This window comes from Piliocolobus tephrosceles, chromosome 1, assembly GCF_002776525.5.
Source record: "Piliocolobus tephrosceles isolate RC106 chromosome 1, ASM277652v3, whole genome shotgun sequence".
Classification (NCBI taxonomy): Eukaryota; Metazoa; Chordata; class Mammalia; order Primates; family Cercopithecidae; genus Piliocolobus; species Piliocolobus tephrosceles.
The window spans coordinates 27,861,642-27,889,358 of record NC_045434.1 but is presented as its reverse complement, the minus strand read 5'-3'; the positions used below and the strand labels follow the sequence as shown (position 1 = coordinate 27,889,358).

The 27,717-nt window shown below is 39.6% G+C and overlaps 1 protein-coding gene across 2 annotated transcripts; it reads right to left on the bottom strand.

The window, feature by feature from the left end:
- Positions 1-855: 855 nt before the first annotated feature.
- Positions 856-27,717, bottom strand: FMO2 (flavin containing dimethylaniline monoxygenase 2). 2 transcript variants are annotated; one of them, XM_023207024.1, is made up of 9 exons: positions 27,574-27,717; positions 27,083-27,220; positions 18,535-18,723; positions 15,255-15,417; positions 12,618-12,760; positions 7,798-7,997; positions 6,254-6,609; positions 4,120-4,192; positions 856-3,121 (listed from the first exon to the last, which is right to left on the bottom strand). In XM_023207024.1, exons 2-9 carry the CDS (start codon positions 27,212-27,214, stop codon positions 2,770-2,772), a joined length of 1,608 nt encoding a protein of 535 aa, XP_023062792.1. In that variant the 5' UTR covers positions 27,215-27,220; positions 27,574-27,717; the 3' UTR covers positions 856-2,769. The 2 variants fall into 2 exon arrangements, with proteins under 2 accessions (XP_023062792.1, XP_023062793.1); XM_023207025.1 differs by lacking the exons at positions 12,618-12,760; positions 27,083-27,220 and having other exon boundaries at positions 2,722-3,121; positions 27,574-27,632.

Genomic DNA, 27,717 nt, shown 5'->3' with positions numbered 1-27,717 from the left:
CATTCTTTACAGGGGAACAAAAATTGTAAACTGCAGCTAGAGCATTAAGACTGAACAGAAGGAGAAATTTGTCCTTGAAGAATGGGAAATTTTGTGGGCTACTCTCTGAAAGCAGTTTTAATTTTTATTTTTTGAGAGATTTCAAACTAATGGTTTCTAGATTTAATGTACACAGGAATCTTCTAGGGGAACTTATGAAAACTGTGGATTTCAGCAGAGATGTCTATTCAGCAGATCTGAATTATTACTATATTTATATTCAGGAATCTTCACTTCTATAAGCTCCCTGAGTTATTGCGACATAGGTGTTCTGTGGCTAACAATTTGGAACAAACTACTCTAGATGGTTTTCCTGGGATAGTTTGATGTTCAGGATATATGGAGGCAGAAGGATAGACGGATGAGTCTTCTTTAACCTTTGAGTCAACCTCAGAGGCAGGGTTCTCTATAAATAAACTGTTTACATTTTACAAAGATACCAGAACATTTGGAAAGATTTCAAGAGATTTCTAAAAATTTTAGGGATATAAATTTAATAATATTTTCTTCGTGGAGCTATATTTCCTCACTGATTTAGCATTAACCTGACAAATACTTTTCAATCTCTTCCCCTGTAGAAGTAGGAAAACAACCATAGCTATTAAATGGGTAGTGATAATGATGAAATAAGGCAAGTTACGCAAAACAGGACAACGTCTTACATATTATAAAGCAGGAATTGCCAAAGTCTTCCTGTAATGGTGAGAATGTAAGTATTTTAGCTTTGTGGGTCACATAGGTTCTGTTGCGACTACTCAACTCTACAAGTGTTGCTTGAAAGCAACCACATAAAATAAATGAATGAGTGAGGCTGTGTACTATTATAAAAATTCATTTACCAAAACAGATAGTGAGCTAGATTTGGCCCACAGGCAGTAGTAATTCACTGACCCTTGCTATAAAGGCTTGATAAATTTTATTAGTATTATTAATACAATGGCTTACAAAAAATCTTTAATACTTAACAATGCAATATATTTTTTAACCAAGAACTAAGTATATACCTCATTTACAATTATTTTAAAACAAATTTGCTTATGGGAGCAATGAAGAAAAAAAATCTTGCCTGTAAATCCTGGTATAACTTAATTGAATTTTAAAGAAAAACTTTTAACTACAGAGACTGACATTCCATTGTTCTAGGTCCCTGAGGGAGAAATCCAGGCCAAAATGAAGAACAATGTTCACAAAGGCTTGGTAGAAATAAGAGGAGAAATTTGTTGAAATCTTCAACATCTCTGACCTTTGTTCTCTCTTGGAAGGGTTTGGTTTGGACTCACGACAGAGCTCAGTTTACAAAGCACAGTTCATGGAAGGAGCAGCTGTAACAAATGTTCCATTAGGAGATGTTCGTCTATTACGTTGCTCAATGTCTATTGACATTGAATTGCTTTTGTTTGTTTTATACTTCAATTCTAAAAAAAATGTTTGTCTCTCCTAACAGACCAGTATACTTCCTTTTACCAAATGTTAGAGGTTACATATTGTTTATTTAGCTTTTGGCCTTGGTTATCTGTAAGACTGGAGTTAGATACAAGTGTCAATCAATACAATGCTTTGCATCTACTTGGGAGATACACTTTTTTTCCCTCAATTCTTATTTTTCCAAAATGTCAAAGATTATCCTAAATGTTATTGCATAGGTATCTTTCATTGCAAATTCCTTCAGATGTTTTTTAGATCTAGCTGAAATACAAATCAAAAATTATAAAGAAAAGTAATTTGGTCATATTTGGCAAAAAGAATGCTGTTTTCTATGTAAAGGGCCTCCCAAAGTAACAGATATATGAGTATAGATAAGATAAACTGTTAATAAATTCTTTATAAATAATGAAGTGTTTTGTAAATAAATATATTATAAGACAACATTATGATCTTTAGTTCTAGAGTTCAACAAACCTGGGTTCCAATTCCAGCTGCCTCACAATATCAGCTGCTCTGAATCTTAGTTTCATCATCTGTGAAATGACTATAATAGCTGTAACCATCTCACAGAATTGTTGTGAGAATTAAGTGAAATAATACATATGATGCGCACATAGCATAATGTCTGGCCTATGATAAGCATTAAACATTTATATCTGTTAGGTAGCTATCATGACATTTTAATTTTTCCAGCAGTATTTCTGTCAAAATATAGGAAATGTGGCTATTTGCTTAGCTCTAAATATGAGGTCCTAAAAGTTCATCTGAGCAATTACTGATGTTTTCTAAATCTATCCTCTCACTTTTTTCTCTAGTAGTTTGAGTGATCCCCGACTGAGCAGAAGAAACATGACCTAACATCTGAGAACTTTGTTACCAAGTAGGGTGGATAGAAGACCATCAAAAACATTGTTCGGGAGTTTGAAATATTTACCCACAATTTAAATTGTCTAATAATTTAAACCATGGGCTGCTTTTCATGCTGTGTAATTCTACTATTTTTCCATACAACTCCCGTGTGTCAGGGCTGGCAGCACTATTTACCTGAGCCAGTCTTATTTTATTTTACTTTTTGGTAACTTTTGTGAACTGAGGGAAGCGTGGAATGGCAAAATTGCACGACACAATTTGGTTTTGTACATAGATCCAGTTCTGCTAATTCTCTACAATTTCCCCCTCACCTGTACTACCTAACTCTAAAATATATTATTAGAACAGGAATTTAATATTTTTTTTCCAGTTTTTTTTTTTTTTTTCTTTAGGAGGTAGTGACTGAAGATAATAAAGCCCAAAGTGTTATGCTGACTAGGACCATTGAAGTTGGCAGAAAAAGGCCACAACAATAGCAAGAAGGCCCAGGATTTTCAACAGAAAGGAAACTGGGAAATTAGATGAATCCTTCAGGACCCGAGTCTTTAGTGGCTTCAGTATCCTTTGTTTCTGGGTGAAGATGGCACTCCTGGCTCCTTCCCATTGCCCAGGCCCAGCTAGGCGATACTGATAGGAGTTGCAGGGTCCGAAATACAGTCTCACAGCCAGTTTAGGATCTTTGAACAAGAGAGAGCAGAAATCTGGCTTCGCACCTATCTCTAAGGCGAGCTCATCCAAGTAGTCAACATAATTGGTCTGCAACGTCTGGCTCTGGCTTTCTCCAAACCTTAGTGAAGAAAGTAAAAAGGGAATATTCACAAAATGTTCTCAGTTTTCCAGAATATTAGGCATTCAAAACTGCTAAAGGAATGAAGGAATGAGTGAATACATGAATGAGTTTTGAATGAATCTCTGGTGGAAAGTATGAGTTTATTGTTCCAGGAGGCTCATATCTCGGATTGAGAATAGGCCCTCAAAGAGCCATGAATTCATGGATGCTCTAGAAATGTGACAAGATGATCACCATTGTTTGGCATTTTTTAGGCAGTGGCAAATCTCCAGGCAAGTACATACTAGTCAGGATGGTGGCAGGGATTCACGAGATAATGCGTATGAAAGCATAGCTTGGTGTCTTGCTCAGAGGAGATGCTTAATATTTGCTTGTTAAATTACTAAAGTACCTGGCAGTCTGGATGACATATAGTAGATAATCAATGTTAGGTAACATTGAATTTGAACAAGAGAAAACTCCCTACACCTGATGTAAACCCCAAATCAACTTTCCAAGGGTACTCAATCACTGTTGAACCTCATTTTACCTCATCACAAAGTACAAATCCTTGAACCTTCATACCAACCCCTTCCTAATTTATTTTGATGGGGATTCTCCAGCTAACTTTTCACAGCTATTCAAGCTACTATCACCACCACTGTCTCATCCCATTCCCTCTCTAACCACAGAATGTAGGTGGCTTGAGAAGTTATGGAATCTGACATGGGCATCATATAGAACTGAAATGAAATTAAGCCAAGGAGAAGTGCTCTGATTTGGTACAATTCTTATCTTTAACCTATTTGGTTCTTAACCTAGTATGTATAAGAATCGCTTAGGAAAAAGATAAAAATGCAATTTTTAGCCTCACACACAGAGTTTCTGATTCAATCATCTGGGCTCTAGCCCAGAAATTTGCATTTTATCAGGCAGTTAGGCGGTTCTTGTAAGTAGCTAGATCACTGTACTTCGAGAAACACTGCTTCATGTAAAGAATTAAAAAATATTCTTACAGGTCAATTCTTTTTTCATTCCTTTTGATAATGTCCATCATCATAGTTCTCTCTGAGGGCAGGCTACACAAGCCTAAGGAATAAAAGGTTGGTTTGAATAGTAAGTTTGAGTCAATATCATTACTCTACTAGTTGTTGATTCTTAAAATTAAACTCTGGCCATTGAACCATGTCATACCAGTCAGGACTTCTGTGCTGTTGAACTTCATGGGGTGCCACTCCCAAAGCACTCCATGTGACGCTGTCCAGGGAGCACAGTCTACAGCATGGACTACAAGATGGAGAGGGCCAAGAGAAGAGGTTGGAAAAGGGAAGCATGTCTGGGAACCTGGCAGCCATGACTAGCAGTTTGGCCTCTATCCTAAAGGTGACACGAGGCTGTGGAAGTTTTCTGCATGAAGTGAGAAGATCAGATTTATTTTTTGGAAAGATCTGTCTGGCTGCTGAATTTAGGAAAATGGACTCCAGGGACGCAAGCCCATGGGGAGACCGGTAAAGAGGCTGTTGAAATAAACCTGGTGAGAGATGAGAGTCGGGCAGTAGAGATAGGGAAAGATCGATGCAGGAGTTATTATTGTGTGCTCATGATTACATTGCCTGCCCACAAATGTACCCTGAGCTTTGAATGTGTTGAAATATGGTCAAGTCCCCTTGCCTAGAGTCATCAGACATCTCATACTCAAGCAGTCCAGGCCTAAGTTCCTCACCGAAGCCCTCCTGTCCAGACTTGCATCATTTTCTGCACACCCCCTTTTATTTACAGCACTACTGTTTACCTGGTTTCCAATGCCAGAGATCTGTAAGCCCTCCTTGATTCCTCTCTATTTCTCTGACTTTCCCACACTGAATCAATCATAATGTCCTGCTGATTTTTCCCTTAATGCTTTCTCACACTTATGGCTTCCTTTCCACTTTGTATCTCTGCCCTGGCCCAGGATGCATCATATTTTAGCATAGGTTACTTCCGTAACTTTCTCTTTCATCTGTGAGGCTGTAGTCTTTCCCACTTTCAAATCTATATTCCACACTACTGCTGAAACAATCTATCCAAAGTGTTAATCTGCTAATGCCTGTTCCTTGCTTATAACCCTCCACTGGTGCCCCGGGCTGAAGAACTTTCTAAAATGCATATTCCAGGTCCCTTGGCCAGTCTTACTTAATCAGGGTCCGTAAGGATCCATCAGATGATTTTCATGTGTAGCCATATTTGGGAAGAACTGATCTATAATTTATAATCTAAGCACCATAGCATGTCTTACAAAATTCCTGTGTCCTGTCTCCTTCTCCAAAAGTAATCTCTTTTCTCTCTCTGCCTCATATGTCATGCTCTAGGAATGTCAAATATAATGTACCTTTCCATATGCATCATTGCCGCTATGCTTTTGTTCAGGCAATCCCCTTTTCTGCCCCTGAGAAATGCAGTTATCCAGGACGTTTTCCTTTATCATGTGCCCTCTCCTTTTTCTACCGTGATAAGTGCCCTTTCTCTCCTTCCCTGAGCACTCCATATATTACTCAATCAAAGCATTTGTCATATTATGTTGAAATGGTCTGTTTAAATTTCTCTCAGTCCCACCAGTTCACAGCACAGGGCTAGGTATTCAGTAATACCTAGCTGAACAGAATTGAACCCTGGAGGCAGGGAGATAACACTGTTCTGAGGAGTATGAAGTGCTACACAGGCACTCAGAAATAAACCTTTTAATAATTTTATAACTTGTAGGGATTTATGAAGTTGAGCTACTCAGGTATTAAGAGTTAAATTGATTTGCACATATGCTGAGGACGTTTTAAACACCACATAGGTAAAACCAGGAGACACAGATGCTTTTCTTAAACTTATCTCTCATGATTCAAAGAAAAGTTAACATGCACTTAGCTTTATGACAGTTGAAATTCTCTTGACAGTCTAATAGTTTAAAGGGATGATTGCAGGTATTTATTATTACCAGATTCCTGTATTTGTTATTCTTTGAATTCTCCAGTAACTTTTCAGAAAGCTAATCTTGTGAGAGCAGCCAAGGTTGTCAAACTTTTTCTTGGCAACCTTTTTATCTCAGGCAACATTCTTATCATTATTGATAAACTTCACCAGATCTGAAACACTTAGCCACTCCCCTGCCCATACACTTACCTTTGAAAACTCTTGTCACCCAACGAGCTTGAAGTTCAGCAGTTGGGAAAATGGAACCTAGGGGCTGGATGAGACCAATGCATGCGAAGGTTGACTTCTCCAGGTGAGCGGGGAATATGTACTTATACAGTGAGACCATATTATTCTCTACTTTAACAAGTGAATCTTCAAGGAAGGGAAAAGAAAAACGATATCCTGTTGCAAAAATGATGACATCAATGTTCTCCTCCACTGTTCCATCCTCAAAAATGGCAGAAGTTTCTGTGAGCTCTTTCACTGTAGATTTCACCTTAATGGCTCCACAGAGTAGACGACTTGGGACATCATCATTTAGTACAGGTTCCTTCATAATGTATCTGAGACATACAGAAGAAAAACATTCTGAAGGATCATTTCCTGAGGAATCTTGAACCCTCTTGACATTTTTGGGGTATGGCTCTGAAAATAAAACGGCTTTTCAAATATCTGTAAAACTCTAACTTAACTGTGCCAGTCCTTATTTTCTGATTTAATTCTCATGTCACGAATACCTCCCATCAATAAATAAGGGAAAACATGTAGGCGACGTGAGTGAAAGAGATTTTAAAGAAGGAAGCATCCCCTAGGGCTTAGACAAAATCCCTGAGTATTATGGTGGTTATTATACCATTTCTGTTTTTAACCTTTGTCATGCTATCTAGCTTTTATTATTTTGCTGTTTTATTTAACTCCTATTTGATCGTAAGTAAGAAAGAAAAAATTTGCTAAATTTCCACTAATTTTGAAACCTATGAAGGGATTAATGCGAAAATTAATATATAAAATTAGGTTTGGTGATATTTGTTAATCCCAAATATCCATGGAGTCTCTGTTAGTAATAACATGGATGTTGATGCAAAGTCTGCTTATTTTTTTTGTAGATTTGAGAACATTTTCTTTTTCTTTTTTTAATAGACAATACATGGCACTTATGTCAGATCTTAGAATACAGTAGCTACATGGCAGGCATTTGTTAAAAGATTCTAAAGCTCTTCTGTTTTTTAAGGGAAGAAACCTGTAACAACTAAAGCAAAAGAACCATTCATAACATTTGCTTGTGCTTAAATCACTGACGTATAACTGACATCGACAGAGATTTGTCTTTTAGCAAAGAAAAAGGAATGTGTTTCCAAGGTTGCCCATGGGAAGAACCTTCATGGTATAGGGTTAGCAAAGCATAAATTATTAGATGGAGAATTACGTGTTTCCCACCACACCCCTCTGAAAGGCAGGTCATAGTCTCTTGAAAGAGTTTTCTCCAATGTTAGATAACTCTGGGCATTAGAAAGTTCTCCCCTAGTTTTGCTTTCTGGAGCAGCTTGTAACACTTTTGTTTCATCTTCTTAAGTGTTTTTTAAAGGTATACAGAACAAATTTAGAATCCAAACTCCAGGACCTATAAGGTACTCATATTGTTAGATTGTAGTTTGAAATACCGCATTAGCAATTTGAATCTTTGTTAAGGGAGACACCTTCAGACAACTTTGCTCACCAACGAGTATACCATTAAAGCAAAATAACTCTACTTGTTTTGAGGCTCAAGGCCATAATTTTCATGGTTGAACCACCGATTCATCTGTTGTTCTATCATCCATTTTACAACTGTTCGTGGCAGTACATTGCGGAGCATAGAACGAAACCGGGTGTGGAACACGGAGTCCCAAGGATAACCATCTTCAGAGACACGACTCATGACCCAGGTGCCATGCCTGGTGCTGATAAAAACCTGGCAAGCAAAAAGAAATGCAGTTTAAATTAGGGCATTTTCCCATTTAGGAGGAATCTACTACGAAGGTAATGTATCACATGTGTAGCCCCAGAATTTACAGAGATTCTGGTTTAAAGATGATTGACCTCAACGTAAAGTACCTCCTAAACAGGGGTACCCCATGGTATTTACACAGATATAGGAAGACTGTAAAAAGTCTTGAGAACTTCATGCAGACATGAGAAAGTCTTTGGGCTAATTCTGATGATGAAATCCACAAGACTTTCCCATGTTTACAGTTGTGGTTTGCTGCTCCTTAAGAGAAAGTTCTTCCCTCCTCTCATGTTTTCCACCCACCTAAGTTTCTTCTATAGTGCAGGTAGAATGATTATAATCCTTGGAAACGTGTGATTATAGCCTAGTGACTACACAAGTATAAGTGTATGCATCTGCATATCTCTGGATGGAGAATAACAAGGGAAATAATCTTCCTTCCATACTTAAAAGACTTTATTATTTTGTGTGTGTGTGACAGGGTCTTGCTCTGTCACTCAGGCTGGACTGCAGTTGTGAAGTCATGGCTCATTGCAGTCTTGACCTCCTAGGCTCAAGTGATCCTCCCACCTCACCATCAAACATGACCACCACATCAAGCTAATTCAAACAGTATTTTTGTAGAGACGGTCTCACTATGTTGCCCAGGTCAGTCTCAAATTTCTGGGCTTAAGCAATCCTCCTGCCTCAGCCTCCCAAAGTGCTGGGATTACAGGCATAAGCCATAGTGCCTGATATGTATTTTAAAAGTTAAAAACTTTGAACTTACACTGTGATTCTCTGTCTCTTAAAGTGCACATCTGAATCCTCTTTCAGATGTATTATTTACCTTGTTTACTAAGATTTCTCGTTTCCAAAATGTACATTTAATCTCTTTTCAAATGTATATTTTGCTGTGTTTACTGTTACTCCCCCATTGTCCAAATGCATATTTGAACCGCTTCTTAAATTTTCACATACCATCCAGTGAGTTTTGTTTAAGGCTATACTTGATAAACACATAAGATTCACTTGCAAGGTAACCAATTTACTTTAGAGAATTGGATACAGGCTGCTTGGGTTTGAATCCAAATCACACTACTGTGGGTGAACTATTTCAATCTGTGTTGCGATAGGTGAATGATTTCAATCTCTGTGCCTCAGTTTCTCCCTCTGTAAAATGGGGGTATAAAAAGAATGCCTACCTCATGGCATTCTTGTGTAGATTAAATGAGGTGGTATATATAAAGTACTTGAAATATTGCCTGGCAAGTGATAAGTACTGCTAGCTGTTATTTTGTAAAGTTAGGCTGGAAGAGAGGAGTTTCTTTTTTTTTTTTTTGAGACGGAGTCTCGCTCTGTCACCCAGGCTGGAGTGCAGTGGCCGGATCTCAGATCACAGCAAGCTCCGCCTCCCGGGTTCACGCCATTCTCCTGCCTCAGCCTCCCGCGTAGCTGGGACTACAGGCACCTGCCACCACGCCCGGCTAGTTTTTTGTATTTTTTTAGTAGAGATGGGGTTTCACCGTGTTAGCCAGGATGGTCTCGATCTCCTAGACCTCATCGTCTCGGCCTCCCAAAGTGCTGGGATTACAGGCTTGAGCCACCGCGCCCGGCCCAGAGGAGTTTCATACAGTGCCTTATGTCTGGAGTGAACCAGAATTTGGAGACAAATTTTGTGGGGATGGGCCTTAAATTCCTAGCTTGTGAAGTAGCACCTACACCAAGCATTGCTGTATTGCTGGTCTGTGTGTGGTATATACCTATGTTCTGAATTTCTCCTGCCGTTGCCCTTAGGCTGACTTGGCAATACTTTGATTAGATATTAGATACAAAAATATTTCCATTAGTGTCTCTTTCCGTTACTTACTGTCCCCTCTTCTTCCTCAGGATCAAGTGGAATGCTCTGCCTGTTTGATTCACTCTTTTTCTGTTGTGACCCTCCCTACAGCAGGGGAGTCTAACCTGCCTTAGTGACACCAGCTGCAACAGCGAGAGAAACATGAGGATTTAGGCTCAGTCTGCTTTATCTGAGACGCATGCTTTAGGTCAAAGGCCAGAGATTTGGTTTTTTGGTCAGAAGTATGTAAATGACTGATATGGTTTGCCTGTGTGCCCCCACCCAAATCTCACCTTGAATTGTAATAATCTCCACCTGTAAAGGGCGGGACCAGGTGGAGGTAATTCAATCACCGGCGAGGTTTCCGCCATGCTGTTCTCCTAATAGGGAGTAAGTTCTCACGAGATCTCATGGTTTTATAAGGGGTTCCCCCTTCGCTCTCATTCTGGTTCCTGCCACCTTCGTAAAGAGGTGTGCTCCACCGTGATTGTTAGTTTCCTGAGGCTTCCCCAGCCATGCCAAACTGTGAGTCAATTAAGTCTCTTTTCTTTATAAATTACCCAGTCTTGGGTATGTCTTCATAGCAGCGTGAGAATGGATTAATACAATGACGCAGCACTATCCCATATGATCTTGAGTGGTGCTTTTGGATTGTGGTAGAGAGTGCTGTATCCTTATAAAGGTGAATTTCTTTTAACAGAGCAGTGCGCACTCAGAATTTTGGTGAGTTCAGGTGATAATTTCAAGTTATGCAGATGCATCTAGTTCTGTTCCTAGCAAATACAGCTCCTGTAAAGTCTCTGGTTAGTCTTTTCACAGAAGGCTTGAGAGTGTATTACTCTGTGTAAAAGGTTTCACGATAGTTATAGATTTATATTGTTACTCTAATAAATATTGAAGAGATTAGTGCAGATGAATGATTATAATCCTGGAAATGTACGATTATAACATATTTAGGAGGAATCTACTATGTAGGTGATGTATCACATGCATAGCCCCAGAATTTATTGAGACTCTGTTTTAAAGATGATTGACCTCAAAGTGAAGTACCTCCTAAAAAGGGGGCACCTAGTGGCATTTACACTGATAGAGGAAGATGGCAACAAAGTCTTTTGCACTCTGTGCAAAAGATTATTTAAGGAGCTGTAATGCATGCAGATAGAGCCAAGGTAGTTACTTAATACTGAATCTGGCACCATAAGGCTTTCTGTAGGGCAAGACCCATACAAGGAACTGGTTCTTTCCATCTAAGATTTGATATCTTTGGAATGAAGAAATCTAAGTCCAAATCACTGGTCTGACAACATGTAGTAGTCTAGGATGGATCTTCACTTGGCTGACTGCTACATCAGCTCCTCATATACTGCCCCATTATACACTGTTAGGCTTTGTGGGTGTTCCCAGCATGAAAGAGCCTAGAGCTGGTACTCTCACTTTCCAGCTCTGCTCCTCTCCAGGCTGTCACAGTTCCTGCCCCCTCACTTGCTCTTCACACTGAGGTGATAAGTGACAGAGGTTTATTCTCACAAAGTGAAGACTTACTGGGTCTAGTAAATCTCTTTCTGGTGTTAGTGACCTGCTCTGTTTCCAGGCTGGCACTGACTAACACTGACTGATGGATGACTCTGACAGGGCCCATTGCAACCCCTTCATTAACCTGCTGGGCAGGCGTCATGTTTGCTTATAACTTTTGCCACTGGATATCTAGAGTCCTGAAAGTGTAAGACTCAGAATGAAAATGATTTGTTGGTTGTGCAGAGGGCCATGGTAAGCCCTGGGTGGCCAGAGATACCAGACTGAGGGAGCTAGTGTAAGAGGGATTGGGCATCTTGTTCAGGCCTTCTTGAGAGGGGATGCTTTGGGAGAGGGCCTTTAGCAATTTTTCTTTCTTTGCCTAGGTCTATCCTTGCAGAAGGAGTTTATTTTTTTTTGCTATTCCTTACCACCACTGTCAGCAGCAGCATCGTGTAATGTTTGACTTTTTGGCAGCTGAGCTGGTGTCATTCCTGAGCAGGTGCTAAGAGGACAGTGGTTAGAAGGCCTCAGGAAGCACCTAAATATCTATGATTTTAATTGAGAGACTTACTATCTATTTAATCTTTCTTTTCATAATATTTGGGTAACTGAAGATTATATTTCAAATATAATTCAAATATGCACTAAATTTCTAAAAGCCACTCTCCAGAATATGAACAGATTAACCTCTCATTAAATATCCAGGTAGAAACAAGGTGTCTTGGCTGGGTATGGTGGTGCATGCCTATAATCCCAGCACTTTGGGAGGCTGAGGTGGGCAGATTGCTTGAGTTCAGGAGTTTGAGTCTAGCCTGGGCAACATGGTGAGACCCTCATCTCTACAAATATATGAAAATTAGCTGGGTGTGGTGTGGCATATGCCTGTAGTCCCAGCTACTCAGGAGGCTGAGATGAAAGGAAGGCTGGAGCCCAGGAGGTCAAGGCTGCAGTGAGCCATGTTGATGAAAGGCCTCTTTTTGGAAAATCATCTGGTCAAAAGTTCCCATTTTAAAAATGGGGGAGCCATCGCCCAGAGAAGTGAAATGAATCACTCTAGGATACATGGCTGGTTAGTGACAGAGCTAGGAGATAAACTGGTTTCTTGACTTCCAGATTTTCTATGATGCCACAATGGGCTACGAACCAACTAGTTAATGAGGATTGGAGCCGTGATTATATGGCTGGGGTTCTCCAGTATAGCATCCCCACTTCCTCCCCTCCAGGTACATGGTAAGCAGAGAGCATCGCACCTGAGCAGCATTCTTACTCAGCTCAACAGCAATATCAGAGCCCGAGTTTCCCATTCCAATCACCAGGATGCGTTTTCCCTCAAATCCATCTGGATGCTTGTATTGGCGGCTATGGAAATATTGGCCTTTGAACCTCTCAATACCTTCAGGGGGAAGAAGAGAGAAGTCTGAACTCCAGAGCAACTATGTCAAGCTGATTTCAATAAAACTGCATTGTCAGCTTTTACTTTCTGCAGTCAATTTGTTTTGCCTCTTCTCTATAGGAGTAAAGCACATAAAGTTTAGGTACCAGACCAGGTGGGGCCTGTAATCCCAGTGCTTTGGGAGGCCTAGGCAGGTTGATTGAGCTCAGGAGTTTGAGACTAGCCTTAGCAGCATAGTGAAACCCTGTCTCTACAAAAAAATACAAAAATTAACTGGGCATGGTGGCGCATGCCTGTGGTCCCAGCTACTCAGGTGACTGAGGTGGGAAGATTGCTTGAGCTTGGGAGGTAAAGAATGCAGTGACCCCTGATTGCATCACTGTACTCCAGTCTGGGTGACAGAGTAAGACTGTCTCAACACCAAAAAATAAATAAATAAATAAAAAAACAACAACAGGACCAAAGGGGTTGATTTTGATTTCGGAGGCTCTGATAGAGACAAATGGTCATGAATACAGCAGGACCAGATACTGTCTTCTGGCTTCCCATTATACTATTTTGGACTATATAATGACGCTTGACACTTTAATATTGCATATTAGGCAGGGAGTGGTGGCTCAAGCCTGTAATCCTAGCACTTTGGTAGGCCAAGGTGGGCAGATCAACTGAGGTCAGGAGTTTGAAACCAGCCTGGCCAACATGATGAAATTCTGTCTCTAGTAAAACTACAAAAATTAGCCAGGGGTGGTCATGTACTTGTAATCCCAGCTACTTGGGAGGCTGAGGCAGGAGAATCACTTGAACCTGGGAGATGGAAGTTGTGGAGATTGCAGTGAGCCGAGATTGTGCCACTGCACTCCAGTCTAGGTGATAGAGTAAGACTTCATCTCAAAAAAAAAAAAAAAACCACTTATCAGATACTCTTAAATATTTCTTAAGCACATTATGAAGTGCTATTATAATTGTGTAATAGTTAGAAAACAATTTAGCAATCTTATTTTCCAAAAGTAAACAAAAAGTAAAACTAAAAACCAGGAACATAGGAGTTGGTTTCCATATTGTATAAGTCAGTGACTTGCTGGTGGTTAATCACAGACAAGCTTCTCTGTGTCCTTTCCTAGTTACTATTACACTTCCCACAAACATACGACTTTATAAAGGATTTGCCATTGATGGTGGGGTTGCTTGAAAGAATCTTGAGATTATTGGTTCTCAAAGCGTGGTCACATGGCCAGCAATATCAGCATTGCCTGGTGTTAGAAATGCAAATTCTCAGCCTCATGCCAGACCTACTGTCTTAGTTTGTCTTCTATTTTTAACAAAATATCTGAAACCGAATATTTTATAGTGGAAGGAAGTTATTTTGGCGCACAATTGTGGAGGCTGAGAAGTCAAGGTTGAACGGCTGCATCTGCTGAGAGCCTTCTTGCTGGTTTGGACTCTGAAGAGTCCCAAGGCAGCACAGGGCATTGCATGGTGAGGGAGCCAAGCATGCTAACATGCTAGCTCAGGTCTCTATTCCTCTTCTTATAAAGCCAGCAATTCCACTCCTGTGATAACCCAATAATCCATTAACCCATTTATCCACAAATGGCTTAACCCATTCATGAGGGCAGAGCTCTTATGACTCAATCACCTCTTAAAGGCCCCATCTCTTCATACTGCCCCATTGGGGATTAACCTCAATATGAGTTTTGGACAGGACATTCAAGCCATAGCACCTAGTAAATCAGAAATATGGAGGGTGGGGCATAGCAATTTGTGCTTTGAAAAGCCCTCCAGGTGACTCTAGTTGGGAACAATTGCTTTAGATGAGCAGGTCTTAATCCTGACTATTAAAATCACCTGAGCAAACTTTCATTGCTCTAACACTACTCCATAGTGTTTGAATCTTTTTGGGGGGGGGGTAGGTCCCCAGGCCATCAGGGATTTAGAAGCTCCCCAGGTGATTCTAACATGAAGCCTGGCCTATGAAGCACTATATTACCTATTTTCCTGAGGGCCTTGGGAAAGAAGTGTGTTCTCTGAGGAAAGACTTGGGTGGACCAGAACAGGTGGATGCAGGGTTCTATTCTTGCACTACTCTCCCCATCACTAACTTGCAGAAGCATTTCTTTCTAGGAGTGCTCCCCTTGTGTGTGAGAATGGACCTGTGGAAAAGGCTTGGTGTTTGACAGGGTAGAAAAAGGCCAATGCAGGCACATGACTAGAAGGGCCTCTCCAACAGAGAACCAGTTTGATGTGCATTCTCTAAAATTCTGCTGAGGACTTAGTGACTTCCAAGGAAGTTGGCTCAGATCTATGTGTGATGAAGACTCAGAGGCCGATAGAAACAAAGATGCTGTTTGGTGTCTTTCATCTTTTTAGCTCTATCTCAATCTTATTGAGCCAAGTTGTGCCTAGTTGCAGCAATGAATCCTGCCTGTCAATCTAAACTACATATAAAGTACCTGGAAACCTACTCCAAAAAGCTGGGAATCCCTGCGGGTCTCACCTGGAAATGACTTCAGTGGGATATGAGGTAGAAAGTGGTGGCCACTGCAAACCATAACTGCATCAAAGACAGCACTCTGCTCCTTGCCGTTGCTCTGAGTGACAACCTTCCATTGGCCAGAGGATGAGAAATCTGGACATTTTCTCACACTAAGGACAGTTGTCTTGAAGAAACAGAGAAGGCATCATTGAGAATTACTCCAGGATAACATGGGCCAAGTGTGTCCTTCTCATTGCTGCTTCATGCAAGAGGCCTGACTCAGCAGTGGGGCCAGTCTATTAAGGGTGTTGAATACTGAGTAAGGACTTGAGAGAGAAAAGAAAAACAAGTTCTTATGAAAACTGTCAGAATCCAGATGGAGTCACTAATGTTAAGAAACCCGAAAAATAGAAGTGGGAAAGGCCAGAGAGAGCAGGTTCTCATGGTGTGTGCCTGGTAACAAAAAAGACTACAAAAACCACCACCTTGCAGAAAGATCATCATCATCTTACACAAAAATGACTTCTATAAGAACATCTGCTCAGTAACTGTCCAATCTCTGACTGGCATCACCCTTGTTATTGCTCTTTATATTATTTATATAATTATTTGAAAACAATTATGTAATTGTATTTTTCCGCCATTTGAAAGCCTTCATCTTCCTTTAACTCCCTGAATACACACATAGTTTACCATGACATGTACATTCTCATTACAATGCTCTATTACCAAATAAGTTTCTTTTAAAGAACTTCTGTTTGTTATTTGATAGTCTGAACAAGGAAACAAACCAATAATTCAAGTTATCATGCAACTGGCATATGTTAGGAACGTTTTATGTAGCCACCTCTTTGTGGACTTTGTATTAGAGAAGATATTTCATGTAAAACACTTTGCAGAGTGCCTGACACATGGTCAGCATTCCACTGAATGATAGTTTTTAACATTTACTATTTTTAAAACAGAGTACATCATGTGAGCAAGACAGTTCGTGATCTCATTTGAATAAAAGGATTTATTGGTTCATTGGTTTTTTTAAATGTAGCTCACTGGAGGTCTGTTAATTTTTAAAATTGTACATAAATGTTTCATATCTGCTGGATTAAGAAACAATGTCAAGTGGAAGCAAAGTTGATAGTGCTAGAGGAATGGCATGCTTCTCATTTGCAAGTATTTTAGTCTTTTATATATTTCAAATTTTCAGATATTTTTCAAAATGCTGTGTTGGTAATTTTTAAGCTGTCTCAATTTAAAAATGTATATGGAATATTAGTAGAAATCTTGTGAAAGGGCTTTAAATATCTGGGTAATTTTCAGATGAGAGGAAAGATTTCAGATTGTAGTTCAAAGTAGTATATTAACTGAAGTGCTGCAGATCCTTGCTATTCAAAACGTGACTTGAGGACCAGGATCTTCAGTATCACTTGTGAGCTTGTCAGAAGTGCAGAATTTCAGAACTTACCCCATACCTATTAAATTAGAACCTGCATTTTTAACAAGATCTCCAGGTGATTCATGTCCACATTAAAGTTTGAGAAGCACTGGGTAGATTACATTGACAATCATAAGCAACAGGGCTTGTTACAGTTTGCCTGCTTCTCGAGTTGAGCCCTAACACCTATGACTTGCACCAACTCAGAGATCAATAAAGAGAAACTAGTCTTCCCAACCCCTCTCACTCTCCGAGAAACAAAAGCAGCAGTAACACCATAGCCAAGAGAAGTGACTCCCTTGCAACTCTAACATGATCTTTAAAAGAATGGAATAGAAGTTATATATCATAAGAGGGCAATATATTTGTTAAGTAGATTGATAGTTAAGTGTACAAAGCTACAAAACCTTCTGGTATACATAATCTGTTATTCACAAGTTCGATCTAGGAATTGGGGAAAAACTACATTAGGTAGAACTAGACGTTTTAATGGAATTTATACATACAAATTTTCATCAAAATTTACTATTATAAGTTGATATTATATAAACCTAGTATTAGAATTACTGAGAAAATGAAATGTATTAAAAAAAATAAGCCTCACTAACAGTTATTTATCCAGAAATGTTACTTACTTTGAGACAGGGTCTCACACTGTTGCCTAGGCTGGAGTGCAGTGGCACAATCACCACTTATTGCAGCCCTGACCTCCCAGGCTCAAGTGATCCTCCCTTCTCAGTCTCTCGAGTAGCTGGGACCACAGGTGGGTATTAACATGCCTGGATAATCTTTTAAAAAATTTTTTGGAGACAGATTTTCACCGTATTGCCCAGGTTGGTCTCAAACTCCTGGGTTCAAGTGATCCTCCTGCCTCAGCCTCCCAAAGTGCTGGGATTACAAACATGAATCATCACACCTGGCCAGGAAATGTGATTTATATTTTATTTTCTAAGCATAGGAGCTACTTCTCAAAGTATAGACTATTGATAAAAATTCAGCATGCTTAATGAAAATATTGTTTTTTGTTGATTGTTTTTGAGGAAGCACAGGAAAAGGTAATTCCAAGTGTATTGCAAAATGATCTGGCCATCTTTAGGTTGCAAGAGATTGCATTCAGAAAAAAATGATAAGTAAAAAGACTTTCCACAGCCTTCTAGTATGGACAGAGAGCAAGGAGTTTATTTAATACACGTCTAAGAAATCCCATTTCTATGAAGAAGCTAAGAAAACGAAACAGCAATTTAATTTTGGCATATGTCCTTTCAAGGCAAATGAAGCTAGGCATACTCAGTGGTAACAGATATTAGTTTAAATGAATTTTTGAGGCTGGGTGCAGTGGCTCACACCTGTAATCCCAGCACTTTGGGAGGCTGAGGCAGGTGAATCACTTAAGGTCAGGAGTTCGAGACCAGCCTGGCCCAAATGGTGAAACCTCATCTCTACCAAAAATACAAAAATGAACTAGGCATGGTGATGTGTGCCTGTAGTCCCAGATACTACGGAGGCTGAGGCAGGAGAATCGCTTGAGCCTGGAAGGCAGAGGTTACAGTGAGCCGAGATTGTGTCACTGCACTCCAGCCTGGGCAACAGAGTGAGACTCTGTCTCAGAAAAAAAAAAAAAAAAAAAAAAGTTTTGACATCAATATCATTCAAACCTTTAATAGATGACTTTCCTCTTCAATAAATGTATATAATCTATAATATCAAGCGTAATAACACTACTTTTTGGGTTTTATATCAGGTTGTTGTATTTCAACAAAAACTTAGAATGGGATACTTTATTCATAATCGCTTTCATTGTCAGAGTAACTTTTCTATTTAAATAGCTGAACTAATGTAGAGAAACCCATTTCCCCAAAAATACAATACCTGGAACTGAATATATTTTAACAGATCAAATTTTTTGGCAAAAATCCTGAAATATTCCAGAAGTTTAGAATTATGCAGGAAGTTTGGAAAATCTTCAGGCATTGGAAAGTCACTGAAACAGGACATTTCTTTGCTGGTGTTGGTAATGACAGATTGATAGATGCTTGCTTGGCCATCTTCCACCTTCTCCTGAAGGATCAAATAAAATAGTGATAATTACGCACTCAATTTTTTTGTTTGTTTTTTACTCTTCCTACATCTAACCCCTGGGTGATACAATTGTCTTTGGTTGCTGTGATGTGACGACAATGTTTAGGTGATGAGCGCAGTCTATGTGTTCCATCAATCATTCTGTGATGACACCAGTTTATTGCCTGCCTGTAACGTTCACTGTGAGGGGTAGGAGGAATGTGGCAATGGTGAGGCTGGGGTCACGGACAATTATTTTGGCACATTGCAAGATATTAGCATCCTGGGTCTCTACCTATTTAATGTTAGTCTTTGTGACAACCAGCTTGCTTCCTAAATTCCCCTTGGGAAGGCTGTATACAGCCACTAGCTCTTTAGAAACCAGTAAACCCTGGGACACCGGGCAGAGAACATAACAGAATTTCAGTATTCTAAAATGAGTACTTTTGGAGGAAGGGAGTTTGCACATTTTGACAAATTTTGATTTGAATCCCTTTACACAAATCAATCATTGTCAAGTGATTAAGGTGAGTAGCACTGATATCTTATTTATTTATTTTTTTTGGAGACGGAGTCTCGATCGGTCACCCAGGCTGGAGTGTAGTGGTGCGATCTCGGCTCACTGCAAGCTTTGCCTCCCAGGTTCACGCCATTCTCCTGCCTCAGCTTCCTGAGTAGCTGGGACTACAGGCGCCTGCCACCACACATGTCTAATTTTTTTTTTTCGTATTTTTTAGTAGAGATGGAGTTTCACCACATTAGCCAGAATGGTCTCGATCTCCTGACCGCATGATCCGCCCACCTCAGCCTCCCAAAGTGCTGGGATTACAGGTACCACCGTGCCTGGTTCATTTTTGTATTTTTGGTAAAGACAGGGTTTCTTTACCTTTTGGTTTCTTTACCACACCCATTTTGGCCAGGCCAGTCTTGAACTCCTTACCTCAAGTGATCTACCTACCTCGGCCTCCCAAAGTGCTGGGATTACAGGCGTGAGCCACTATGCCCAGCTTCTCTCTGTTTTTTTCATTCATTCATCATTTATTTTGTTTACTCATGCCTACTCTAGGACATTTTTTATGAGTAGTGTATTTATGCTGGTCTAGAATCAAGATTTTATTTATTTTGAGACAGGGTCTCATTCTAGTTGCCCAAGCTGGAGTGCAAGGTCACAATCTCAGCTCACTGCAGCCTCAACCTCCTGGGCTCAGGTATGCACCACCACACCCTGCTAATTTTTTGTATTTTTAGTAAAGATAGGGTTTTGCCATGTTGCCCAGGCTGGTCTTGAACTTCTGGACTCAAACAAATGGCCCACTTCAGCCTCCCAAAGTGCTGGGATTACAGGCATGGGCCACTGCACCTGGCCAGAATCAAGATTTAAGTGGTGACTTTGTTATAATTTCAAGTAATTTGGTAAAAGCTAATCAGGTTAAGGTATGCTAACTTTCTAGGTTGTTAGAATTTAGTATGGCATTATTATTAACTATACATATTAATATCCAAAGAGTTTGCACTAGAATGCAAGGGGGTTTCTGTCTCATATACAAGGATATAATGATCTGAACTCTGTATAAACAAATAATGGTAGGGTGTTTTTATTTTCACACACTGGCTTTAAATTGCATAATACTAAAGTCAAACTGATGTGTAAACTATTTCTGGATGTTTCAGTATGATTGAATATAATGTCATTGGCAAGACAATGAGTTTCTTAAGTTCTCAAAGTGGGAAATATTTTATGAAGCAAAAAAGACTATTTTTCTCAAGACCAGATAATTTTTTTTTTTTTTTTTTTAGACAGGGTCTCACTCTGTGGCCCAAGCTGGAATGCAGTGGCATGATCATGGCTTACAGCAGCATCAACCTCCTGGGCTTAAGTGATCTTCCCACCTCAACCTCCCAAGTAGCTGGACCACAGGCATGTACCACTACACGGGCTAATTTTATTTATTTATTTTTTTTGTAGAGATGAGGTCTTAACTATGTTGCCCAGGCAGGTCTAAACTCCTGAGCTCAAGCAATCCACCCACCTCGACCCCCAAAAGTGCTGGGATTACAGGCATGAGCCACTGCGCCCAGCCCCAAGACCAAATAATTTTATGAGTAGTATAGAGTAGAGATAAATAGGAGGGTTCTGGAGTCAGACTGACTGGGTTGATGTCCTAATTCTGCCACCTTTAATGGCTTCGTGACCATGAGCAAGTTACATAGGTCAGTTTCCTCATTTTCCTCTATAAAACCTGGCTCACTAATAACTTAAACATGCAACAATTGTTCCAAGGCTTTAATGAGAGTGAATAAAGTACTTAGCAGAATGCCAGGCTCAAAATACATACTTAAGAATATTGATCTCTTTTCTATTATTGGCCACTAGAGTTAAGTTTACTAAGCCAGCCACAGTTATGAATCAGTTAAACTAAGACAGTTACATTACAGCCAAAATGCTAGTTTTTAAAAGACCCAACAATTTGGCTTAAAAATGTGGTTGGCTCCTCTATCAGGTCAATTTTAAGGGAATTTTGAGTGATGAGAAGAACTGATTTGATGTCTGAGGCCCTACGGTAATCTTAGGGCCGGGGCAAAACTTGCCTTTGGGAGGTTTTATTTTACTTGTGTAGTCTGTCAGCAAACAATAATGACTTCACGATTCTTTTTCTGAAGATCAAGTGATAATCCTTTCTTTCTTTCTTTCTTTTTTTTTTTTTTTGAGACAGGATTTCACTCTTGTTGCCTAGGTTGGAGTGCAGTCTCATGATCTTGGTTCACTGCAACCTCCCACTCCTGGGTTCAAGTGATTCTCTTGCCTCAGTCTCTTGAGTAGCTTGGATTACAGGTATGCACCAGCACGCCCAGCTAATTTTGTATTTTTAGTAGAGGCAGGGTTTCTCCAAGTTGGTCAGGCTGGTCTGGAACTCCCGACCTCAGGTGATCTGCCCCCGTCAGCCTCCCAAAGTGCTGGGATTACAGGCATGAGCCACTGCGCCCTGGCCAAGTGATAAACTTTTATTGTTGGGTTAATTGGTAAATAGCAGCTAAAAAAAACCCCTTGTCTTTATATGTGCTTCTTTCTACATATAGTTTGCTAAAGTAGGTGTCTGTGTATTTAGAGAAATCTGGGTAAAATTGGCCTAGTTTTCCTAGTTATGAAGAGATGATTAACATTGATTTAATAGACAAGTATGTATCAAATACTTATCCTGACCAGGGCCTGGGCTTGGAGTTAGGGATAAGATGCTAACGGTACAAACATAGTTTATATCTTTATGGAGCTTATTGTTATATTGAATTAAAATGCACTTGAACTTTGGAGACGTGAAAGTGGAGACAGAGGGTTTATTGTCAATCAGGAGGACAGACACACAGTTTTCAAAACTGATAAATTTAACTCATATTAAGTACTCGTACTGCCTGGATAATATGGTTAAGCATAAATATAGATAGTCTGAATTTCCTTATGTATAGAATTTGCCATAATTTTTTTAACATAAATGATCATATAATAAAGAATTCTTCTAATATAGAATTTTCAGAATGTCAGAAAACTCTAGCAAACCAAGTCGATTTAGATAGCACTTATTTAGAATTTATGATCTTTTGATCACGATCTGAATTGAAGTTTATGTTTGACTTCATGACAATAAAAAGGTTGTAAACTGAGTTTAAGGAAGATCATAAGGGTAATATTTAATCTACTCAAGGGAGCAAATTTATAAAGCAGAAACAGATTCACTTATTGTAAATGTGAATTACAAAAACTTACAAATTAAACTTTTTGTTTGTGAAACATCATTATATTGACCCTTACCAATCAATAATTTTGCTTTCATGGGTAGTTATCATAAGCAGTTAGAAGTAATAAAATGCTTTTCTTTAAAAATATTCTGTGATTCTGTCATTTCACTCTTTCAGATGGACCTTACATCTATGTGCTCCATTACCTTCATTGAATATGATTGAAACTCTTCTTCCTTGTCCTACAGTTAGAGGCAAAACTGCAATTCTCAAATGCCAGTCAGTGGACCAGTCAGTGGACCAGTCAGTGGACCAGTCAGTGGACCAGTCAGTGGACCAGTTGCATTAGAAGATGGGTCCAGATGTGTGGTGGCACAAGGCTGTAATCCCAGCTACTCAGGAGGCTGAGGTAGGAGAGTCACTTGAAGCCGGGGAGTGGAGGTTGCAGTGGGCAGAGATTGCACCAGTGTCCTCCAGACTGGGCGACAGAGTGAGACTCCATCTCAAAAAAAAAAAAAAAAAAAGGCCCAGATTCCGTATTTTAGAAGTGCTCCCTAGCTGCTTCTGAACAATGAACTTTGTGAACCACATCTCTGTTAGAGTATTGCTATCTTCTGTCATCTTTCATTAGGCTGGTGTCCCCCTTGATCGCTGGCCTCGATCACTGATAGAGACCCCTAATTAAGCTCCCTGGCTCAGGTATTTCCCACCTTTTTTTCTGCTGCTTTCAGGGTAAAGGGTATACACTCATTGGCAATCTGTTTGGAATGTTGGATCTTGGGGGAACCATATTGTAAGAGAGAAAATGATATTTCAGATTGAACTTAGAGGAAGAAAATCAGGATTGAGATATGTCTAGAGAGTATTACAAGAAAATTAAAATAACTAAACATATACATCTGGAAAAGGAGGAGGTCCAAATATTAAAAGAAAACCCACAGGAAAAAAAACAACTATATATGGTAACTCCCACGTGACTACAAGGTATTAGGAACAATAAAGGAAACAGCGAAGGTTAGTGACTGAAAGATGATCATGTTTTCCTCTATCAATACTTCAGCAAGGTTATTAAGTGTGAGAGCTCCAAAATCGTAAACCCTCATTTTTTTCCCCACCACCTATGTTCCCCTGAGCATATTCTTTATCTGAAAACTGTTTCTTCTTAATATGTAAATAAAGGTAATCATAATACGTACTTCCTAGCAGTATTGGGAAGAAAAGAAGGTGATGCTTGCCAAGTGCTTCCAATTGCTAGAAACAGAGCTAAAAATATATGCTGATTACCTACCTGTCCCATGGTCCATATATGCCACTAGGAGGTGCTGGAGAGTTTGGAAGAATTCTGTATTGTCTGGGTTGGGCATAGGACGATTCTTAAATTTACTTATTTATTGTTAATTTATCACCACCAAATATGTTAAGTAATCTTAGAAGGATTTGTGTAAATACAAAAACTAATAACCCATTTTAAACATTGCTTCTGGATGGTAGAGTAGTGAAGAGGCAAAGTTTCCCAGGGAAGAGCGTGGGGCTCCCAGCAACCTTCCTGAAACTCAGTCACCTGGTAACCAAAACCCTCACATAGCCCTCCTGCAGGCAGCCTGTGAGATTTTGCTTATTTTATGTTTCACTCTGAAGGGAGACTCTTTGACTTCATTGAGTGGAGACAATAGTTTACATTCCTCTATTGGATATAGTTTTAAGAGGAATTTGAAATGTGATACTGTCACAAGTTCCACAGTTATATACTTAACCTTTAATATTCGGTAAAGCCTAATTATTCAGGTTTTAATCCAGTTTTTCTAGTGAATAGGAAGGTATCTCTAGTCTGAAATTTTAGATAATGGCAATAGAATAGTTGGAGAAATATTTTACTGAAGAAAATACCTTCCTAGAATTCATCAAATCATATTGTTGGCAGACTATTCAAGCTAACTCTCATCTCTTTTGCTGACAATGAGTCCGTGGGATGTGAGCTTGCAAGGATTTTGGTATACTGGGGGAGGGAGGTTGTGGAACCAATCTCCTGCATATACCAAGGAACAACTGTAATTTCTACATTTCTTGTTTAGGTTAAGAATCTACCGGCTGGGCGCGGTGGCTCATGCCTGTAATCCCAGCACTTTGGGAGGCTGAGGTGGGAGGATCACAAGGTCAGGAGATAGAGACCATCCTGGCTAACACGGTGAAACACTGTCTCTACTAAAATTACAAAAAATTAGCGGGGCGAGGTGGCAGGTGCCTGTAGTTCCAGCTACTTGGAGGCTGAGACAGGAGAATGGTGTGAACCCAGGAGGTGGAGTGTTCAGTGAGCCGAGATCGAGTCACTGCACTCCAGCCTGGGCCACAGAGGGAGACTCCGTCTCAAAAACAAAAACGAAAACAAAAAACTCCCAACTGAAGTCTACATGTGAACCTAGAGTGGACAAAAATATCTTTGGTTAAGACAGGAATGACCACATTATATCACCATCCCAGGAAAAGCTAAAATGATGTTAATGACCAGGTTTTAATAAGAAATGAATGTGATTTAAGCTGTTTTCCTTTTTGCAAAGCTACCTGTCTTACAGAAGAATACATTTCTCCCTTCTCCATCATTAACTCTGAGTGTGTTTAGATACTAGAATGATCAGATTTTTAAATTAGGTGTTTGTGTAACAATTACCAAACTTGTCTTACAGGATTCATTTGAGATATTTATTAAAAACTCCCAGAAGATTTTGATTCAGTAGGTCTGGGATGGTGCCCACGAATCAATTATTATTATTATTATTATTTTGGTGGCAGGTTTGTTTAACCAAAGGAATCAATATCTTTAAGAAACTGCGTGGCTGGGAATGGTAGCCTGGGCGACAGAGTAGGACCCTGTCCCAAAAAAATATTAAAAAGAAAAGAAACCCTCTAGGTGTGGTTTATGGTCATATGTAGTTGAGAAGTCTAATGTTGAATGTTAAAAAAGATCCCTGTTGGCATGAGATTAAATTTGAACTGACAAAGCACGTGCAGGTCCTGGATCACCTTGCCATCCTCCTAACTAATCAGCCTGCAATGAGAGCCCTTTGTATGGTCTCTGCTGATATGAGTTTGATTTTCATGTAGTCAAACCTTTTGCTCCCATCTGGAATATTCTTAAGTGTTTTAATATCTCAGAGATACCTGATTACATAATTAAACTTTTGAACGTAAACTTTTGTTTAAGCTTTTACATATGTGTTTTAATATCTTAAAACACACGTGTTTTAATATCTCAGAGATACCTGATTACATAATTCTAAAGTCATTGCTTTTGGGTTCTGAATGTAAACTTTTTGTTTAATTGTTGTAAGTCAGGGCTTATCTGTTTAGAAGTCATAGAGGCCCTGGTTTGAAGGCCAGTTTCTCCAGTTGTGTGGCCCTGGCCATCTCACTTAACCTACCTCACTTTCAGTTTGCTCATCTATAAAATATATAGTTATTGTTAGTAGCTAACATTTATTGAACTCTATTATGAGTCCCAAACTTATCTAAGTTATTTATATGAATTATCTCCCTTAATCTTCAAAATAGCACTACGAGATAATCACACTTTCCTGTTATATCCATTTATAATTGAGTAAACTGAAACACAGGATGTAAATAACTTGCTCAAGATCTCACAGTTAGAAGGTGGTAAGCTACTACCTATTGAGAGGTTGTGGGAAGGAATAATTATAAATCCTTATAGCTGTCTGTCTGCGCAACTTTCTAATTTTTATACAAATTGTGAAGGACAGCGATATGGGTTGACTCTGTGTCCCCATCCAAATCTCATCGTGAATTGTAGTTCCCACAATCCCCACATGTCATGGGAAGGACCGGGTGGGAGGTGATTGAATCAAGGGGGCAGCTACCCTCATGCTGTTCTCATGACAGTGAGTGCGTTCTAATGAGATCTGATGGTTTCATAAGGGGCTTTTCCCCCTTTGCTCAGCACCTCTCTCTCCCATTGCCATGACTGTAAGTTTCCTGAGTTCCTCCCCAGCCATGTGGAACTGTGAGTCCATTAAACCTATTTCCTTTATAAATCACCCAGTCTCAGTATTTCTTCACAGCAGCGTGAGAATGGACTAATACATACAGCTAGCATTGTCAATATTTGGTTTGATTAATAGAATACATTTAATTAATAAAACATATTTGACAAAGAGTTTCACAGCAGTTATACTAGAATGTCATTGATAAAGCTCAGTAAACAAACATGGTTCATTTGTCAGAAAAATAGCAATGATAAGAGCATGTTCTCTAAAGAAGCATTTGGTTCAATAATTGAAGCAGAAGTGATATCTTGAAGAATCCCTGTTACTTCTATTTTTGTAAAATGTTCTGTAATATTAGTGTATTACAGAATGACAAAAGTATGGGCTGTAAGACAATTGCTGAATCCAAAAGAAGACATATTTTACATGCCTGGGTCAGCTACCTGGGTTGGGTTACTATTGACCAGGGGAGAGATGCCAGCCTATGACTTCAGTTCCATTATGGCCACGTCAATAAACAGAAATAAAATCTGATCAAAGTTGTTTAATAACTTCTCAATATGGCCCATCAGTAACCGTGATTCACCCTGAAATAACACAACCTGTTCAAGACCCAAGAAAATCTCACTTACTTTGAACCTCCACACTCCTCCAATATCTTCAGTTCTCTCAAAGCAAGTGGGCTCAAGTCCCTCATCCACACAGCACTTCAGAGAAATCAGGCCACTGACCCCAGCTCCTATCACAGCTACCTTCTTTGCCATCAGTTCCTGTCAAGGAGTTGATCAATCGACATTACTTAACTGGGTGGGACAACAGGTAAGAGAATCCTTATGATGTAGTCAGGTAGTTGGCTTTAAACATTGTAGCAGTGGTAATTTAATAAGCAGCACTATTGAAGAAAGAGCCAGTCAAAAATCCTGCTCTCTTCTTGCCTTTGAGAAAAGCTGAGTTGTCTTATGGACTTTGTTGCACACCTTGCTTACATCTAGCTTTAACATTTAAAAGCGACGCATTCAACAAAGCCAGTCTATGCAGTAACATACTAGGTATGTGAGCCAAATTTCCAGCTAGAGTTCTGAGCTTTTCCTTTTCAGCTGCTTTCCCCAGCAATCAACCTTACCTTTGTTTTTGCCTTTTGGCACCGTCTCTTGACAGAATAGTTTTCTCCCTTGGTTGTGTGCTGGGAGGCAGTTGGAAGTGTTTTTAAGAGTAGGAGGTGGCTGTGAGAAATGGGAGGAGCTCTGTCTCCTCCAGCATTCTTCCA

Bases quoted from the DNA above. Each gene is read 5' to 3' on its own strand.
- FMO2 (XM_023207024.1), bottom strand. From the start codon at position 27,214: ATGGCAAAGAAGGTAGCTGTGATAGGAGCTGGGGTCAGTGGCCTGATT. The intron at 18,724-27,082 runs GTAAGTGAGATT...TTGATCCTTCAG, and splicing joins GAGGAGTGTGGAGGTTCAAA to GAGAAGGTGGAAGATGGCCA. The intron at 7,998-12,617 runs GTGCGATGCTCT...TTTGCTTGCCAG, and splicing joins TGAGTAAGAATGCTGCTCAG to GTTTTTATCAGCACCAGGCA.